This window comes from Serinus canaria, chromosome 1 (genome assembly GCF_022539315.1).
Source record: "Serinus canaria isolate serCan28SL12 chromosome 1, serCan2020, whole genome shotgun sequence".
NCBI classification, from domain to species: Eukaryota; Metazoa; Chordata; class Aves; order Passeriformes; family Fringillidae; genus Serinus; species Serinus canaria.
The window spans coordinates 21,225,113-21,231,112 of record NC_066313.1 but is presented as its reverse complement, the minus strand read 5'-3'; the positions used below and the strand labels follow the sequence as shown (position 1 = coordinate 21,231,112).

Sequence of the window (6,000 nt, the reverse complement as noted above, 5' to 3'; positions counted from 1 at the left end):
GGGGACAGTGGGCTGGAAGGCCACTGGGAAGAGAGCAAATACAAATACCACTTCCTCTGTGCTCACCAGTTCTCATCAGAGAAAGGCTCATGCTAGGAAGAAGAACTAGCTCTTTGTAGCTGCATTGTGGGGCTCTCAGGAGCAGAGGGAGAACAGTGGCTCTGGCTTCAGGATCACTGGCAGAAATGCTGGGGAGCTCATAGCAAGCTGGACAGTGCAAGAAATCCTTCTCACCTGCAAAAGCAAGAGCTACTTTGAAAGTTGTCAGAAAGAGCATTTGCACCATTGTCCTTCTCACCATCACTGCAGTCACAGGAGTTACAGGTACTTCTGATGGTACTTTGGCACCATCTCTCTGCTAAGGGCAGGGGAGGAAAAGGCGGGGTATCAGAGTGATATGTAATCAACTCTTCTTTGGGAAAGGCAGAAGGGATCGTTACAAATTGCTGAAGGGACTTTTTGATGGAAAAACCAATAATCTGGAAATCAAAACATTTCTAGCTGCAAATAGATTTTTTCAGTCGTCAACCAATAATGTCCTGAACTTGTGCTTTTCAATGCTTTGATGAAAACTGGTAATGATTTTCCTGGAGTATAATATTTTTCATGATAATTAACAAATTTATTACAAACATGATTGATGTGAGTTTTCATGATCAGTATGACCTGTCAAGCTCTACTCTTAGGTATCAGTGGCTTGTCCTGACAAGTGAGCTATCATGGGATTTTATGACACGATGTTCAGAATCAAAGATTCAATAAGACTTAGAAGAGCAAATTTTAAAAATATGAGATCTGAGAATGCAGCTATAATCCTTTCCCTCCTAAATCTACATTAATTATTCAGATTCCTGGTTGTTTTTCTGGTTTGCTTTTGTTAGCACAGGTGGAACAGGTCACAAAGCAGTGATCTTGAGTCTCTTGAGGATCTCTGCATCTAACAGCAAACAGGAATGGGTTCTCTCTCCTGTGAAATGCCCTGGACTCCTCAACTCTTTCATCTGTCACCACTATAATCAAGGAAATTGGTTCCTAGAAGCATTGGAGCATCAGGGCAGAAATTGCCACCTGTGCTTGACACCATTGAAAGTACAGCTTAGGTCCAGAACAAAAGTGGGGTGAATGTCTTCACACTTTCATTCTTCTGCTGTTCTGGGCAGTGATGTTGAGGAAAAAGGCCACCTGAGAGATTTTCTCCTCACACACAGCTTGCAGACTGTCACTAAAACCATTACTCAGCCAAAGGAAAGAGCAACTCATGTTCCACCAGTGACACAGAGGGCTGAGAGATCAGTGGTTTACTGTCCCAAAGTTTATTGGCCACCAAGTAAAAGAGGAAATGAGTGAAGTGGTAAATAGAGGTTTGTTTGGACAACAGCTATGGGTATTATTCCTATGAACCCATTAATTGGAAAATTTCATTCATATACATTGTGAAATCTAGGGATTGCTTGCTTTTAACTTCAGCAGAAGCCAGAGGACACAAAAGTCCCATTCCCTCAGCTACTCTTCACACTGGATTACAACCTGTACCTCAGACTCTTTTTTTCTCTCAGTCTCACAAGTGCCTCACAAAAGAGTCTGCCTTTGCACATGTAGGCAACACTAATGCACATATAAGAAAACCCTGAGACACAAGGCAAAATCCTTCCCTCCTACACAAAGCTCCACCAGTGTCATGTGCACCTGTGCAATGCCTGAGAGGTGTAGACAAGGCCTTTGCCCAGACTGTTGGATTTCATATGAATGCAGAAGTAAAATTGTTTACTTTGTGAGCAGCAGCAGATAGAGAGAAAAGCCACTGTCCATGTGGCCAGATGCCACAACAGTCATATTCCTGTATTTGGTCCCGTGAGCAACCCACTGGAGGATTTGCTCACACAAGCACAGCCTTTGGATGTGGAACTGCTGAAGACAATGGACAGGAGTAGAGTCCTCCTCCAGCATCCAGTCTTATCCATTAAGATGATCCTCAGTGAGAAATTTGTATTGTGTGAGTTGGCCATGACAGGCCACTGGCTCCATAATCCACAGCTGTTGTAAGAGATGACAGACAGTAGTGTGCAGATGAGCACAGCCATGGCCTCACGCTTGTTTGTAGCACTGCAGACATTTCCCTGTGAAGCCCAGACCACAACTCCTGAGCTCCTTCTCACACGTTCTCCTTTTTTTCTCCTCAGGGAACAGCTCCTCAGTGTTAGTGATGACTGTAGGTAACAGCTCAGTTCTCACCTGCCCTCTCAAAGGAAATCTAACTATGCTAACATGGAGAATAACCCCAAAGGCTGGAGGCCTGTGCACCTTGGTATACAGGGTTGATAAGAACGCGACACACAGAACAACCTGCAGTGACAACATAAACTGGACATTCAGAGCAGGTCTGCCTCCAGCCCTTGAGATACAGCAAGTGGGAATAGCCCAGGAGGGAAATTACAGCTGTGACATGGTATCAACAGAAGGGAATTTCCACACAAGCTACTACCTGACCGTGCTGGGTAAGGAATGTGCAAAAAAGAAGGTTTCTTAAAATTAAACTAATGAGGGTAGGGTTAGATTAGATATTAGGAAGATATTTGGTATTGGGAGGGTAGTGAGCCCCTGGAACACTGATTGTTCAGAGAAGCTGTAGACATCCCAGTGTTAAAGGCCAGGCTGGGTGAGACTTGAGGCAACCCAGACTTGTGGAAGGTGTCCCTTTGCATGGCAGGGTTGTTGGAACTAGAAGATCTTTAAGGTCCCTTCCAACCTAAGCCATTCTGTGATTCTGTGATTCTTGCTGGGATAAACTCATGCATTTCATTGGGAGTATCTCTGTGTCTCCTTTCTCCTTATTTCCCGTAACTCTTCTCCCTTCTGCTGCTCCCTTTTGCCACTGTCTAGTTAGAAATGACAGGCATGAAGCAATTTCCCAGGTACACACAGAGGATACGAATGGCTGTGATGAGGCTCAGCTGCATGGGGGAGAGCTGGGCAAAAGGGAATAAGAGAGCTGTTCTTCATCTCATGTGTTTTGGGCCCACATTGCTGAATGGGGTGGGATGGGATGGGATGGGACTTCCAACCTCATTCTCTTTTCTCTGGGTTCGGGTTCATTTTGGGTGGAGAACAAGAACAGCCCAGCCCAGCTGTGCCCAGCTAACTCCATGCACGTTCCCTTGCTGGTGTTTTGCAGCTCCCCCGAGGCTGAGCCTGTCCTGTGATGAGCAGGGCAGCCCCATGTGCGAGGCAGTGGCGGGGAAGCCGCCGGCTCAGCTCTCGTGGGTGCCAGAGGGCAGCTCCACTGCAGAGGAGAAGTGCCACGACAATGGGACAGTGACTGTTCTCAGCAAGTTCACAGCATGTAGCACCAATGTCACCAACGTGATCATCTGCATGGTGTCCCACCCAGCTGGGAACTGGAGCCAGGCCATAGCCTGCTGTCCCTCAGGTGAGCTTCCCTTTGTGCTTTCAGCATTCAGAGCCCTGTTCAGCCCTCTCTTCCAGCACCAAGCAAACACAAGTGGCACTGGCAGGATTGCAGCAGGAAATGAGGCAGCTAAGTTTCCAGTAAGAAATTTGCTGGGAGGGGTAAGGATAAACACACATGGTGTCAGAACTGTAAAACCTTTTATGAGTTGTAGGAAAAGAGATGGATGCCGTGGATTTGCCATCCACCTCCAGGGATGAATGGAAAGGTGGGATTAATTCAGAAGGTCATAACACAAAAATGTGTCAATGGTAAGATCACCCAGATCTATGTATTGTAATCCATTGGTGCCATTACATATTGCTAACTGTCTGGTTACACATGGGTTGTGACAGGAAGACTGAAAGCCAGCTTACAGCTCCCAAAGCTGGCTGGTAGGTGAAGGCTTTTGAGGCTGAAGTTCAAGATGTGGCTGGGAAGTTTTTTGCAGCCATAGGTAATTGACTGAAATACTCATCTGGAAGAGAATGAGAGCTGAGATGTGCTGGGATGCACGTGGCAAGGCCTGCCGCAATGCTGTGGGCAGGAGTGGCCATAGAGTGAAAGATAAGCTTACTCCATCAAGGACTTGGGGGGATGTTGTTTCTTCCTAGCTGTGTCTGGCACTGTATTAGAGCTGCCTCAGGTCATCCTCTGAAGTACAGCACACAGAGAGCATTTTCCAGGAGATGCCATCCTGACAGAGGCACAAGGGAAACAGGATCTGTGAGATGTACCTAAAAAAGCATCTGTTTCTCCTTAGAGAAGACTGGATGCTTTCTTCCCTGTGTCATCAGCCTTATTGGCCTTATGAGTATACTCTTCCTGCTGGCTGCTTTTGAGCTCTACACCTTCTTTAATAGGTATGTATGGGACACCATACACTTTGGCTAGTCCAGAGGAGCTTAGAAGAACTTCTGGTAGTAATTCATGGCATGCACGGTTACCTCAGTCTGTCCAAGCCCATCAGTCCTGCACAGGTTCATGGAGGTTTGTCCAAGGACTGGCACAGCTCAGTTGAGGCAGACAGGGAGGAAGGGGAGTCCAGACCTGGCTCTTCCTGCTGCCATAAATCATTCAGAAGAAAAAATAGAAAGGGAATGGATAGAGGTTTTCTACCTGATGGAGGGATCTAAATAAACATTGCCAGGTTATGAAGATTAAAGAAGCAGCAAAATACCCATCTGAGCTCAGAGCCAGTCTGTTTTGCCTCTTTTTTTGCTAGGTAAAGAAAGCCAGGGAAGTCAGGGTCAGTATAGAAAGGCAGGAAGTATTGCATGAGAGCTGAACAGGTCTGCTGCTGTTGTAACTGCTGGGGATTTCTGGCAGCTTGGCTGATTAGTCTGTCTAAGCTGGCCTCTAGCACAAGGCGCAGTTGCTGCCCTGAATTCCTCTGCAAACACCACAGAGGCAGAACTATCTGCTGTTTTTGAGTTACACTTTAGCTCCAGTCTGTGCCAGGGCTCTTGGCAGCTCTCCTTTGGGTGCTGGCTAGAGCATGGCTAGCTCTGGTCATGTTCATGTGAGAGCACAGACATGAAGCCTTACGGTATTGGGTTTCTCTAACAAATAAAAGGGAAGAATTCTGTTTTTACTCTCCTAGAAACCAAAACTGCATTCCCACAAGAGCCTTGTCCTCACACTTAAGGTGTTTGTGCCATGTTTCCTAGGACAGTGTCAAACTGGTGCAAACTGCAGCAGCTTCTACCAGCAGAGGTGTCTGGGCTGTTATATGTCAGTGATGTGGTCTGCAGCAAGAACTCAGCAGTATCAGAGCTCTTAGAAGAAGGAAGCAAACATCTACAGTGCAGCCAGTGTAATTGTGTAGAAGCACAGCATGCAAACTGGATCCTCCCAAACCCTGTCAGCTCTTGTCTTCCATCCTGTCTCTAGTGCAACTACAGGTGCTGTTACCATGCATGCAAGTGTCAATCTTTTTGTATAAGGTCAAATCTAACATATATGCAATTGGAAGTTAACTCATGTTGTATAAAATTAGGTCATTCCTTTTCAGGTACCTTGTATCCTAGTATTTAAGTAGCATGTCTTCTAGAAAAAAAAAAATAGAGAAAAAATGTTTGTGTATAGTAATTGAGCAGCAGCTTTCCCAGGGTGATCACACAGGACTGAAGATAAATTTGAGCAACTCTCATTTTTGCAATAAAAAATTGAAGTGTTTCACCACCATCTACAAAAACAAAAACAAAATAAATAAAAAAAAAAAAAGGAGAGAATATTTTTGAGCTTGAAAAGTTATTTCTATGCTACATGAAGCACAGAAATTATTCCAATCTTGATATCTAAGGTTCACTCTAATTTTTCCCTTTGCATAATCCAGAGAGCTGCAGCCCACAGAACACAGGTCTTGAAGGTTAATTTATTTAAACACATTGTACTGGTTCTGTCACAGGGGAGCCCTTGAGTCTAATTGTTCATCTGATAACATACTGCCATTGCTAAGCCTCTGAACCATGGAAGAATACTTGTCTGAGTTAGTTTGCATGACAAGTGCAAGGAGGAGGAGAGGGAAGAGACCAGAGAAGTCCAAGCTGGAA

General features: G+C 45.3%; 1 protein-coding gene across 1 annotated transcript in view; it reads left to right on the top strand.

The window, feature by feature from the left end:
- Positions 1-2,183: 2,183 nt before the first annotated feature.
- Positions 2,184-6,000, top strand: part of CD200R1 (CD200 receptor 1) — a 43,063-nt gene continuing 39,246 nt past the window's right edge. The window contains exons 1-2 of the mRNA XM_050979780.1: positions 2,184-2,495; positions 3,173-3,427. Coding sequence (XP_050835737.1) covers positions 2,204-2,495; positions 3,173-3,427 — 547 coding nt within the window. The 5' untranslated portion in view covers positions 2,184-2,203. The remainder of the gene's footprint in view (positions 2,496-3,172; positions 3,428-6,000) is intronic.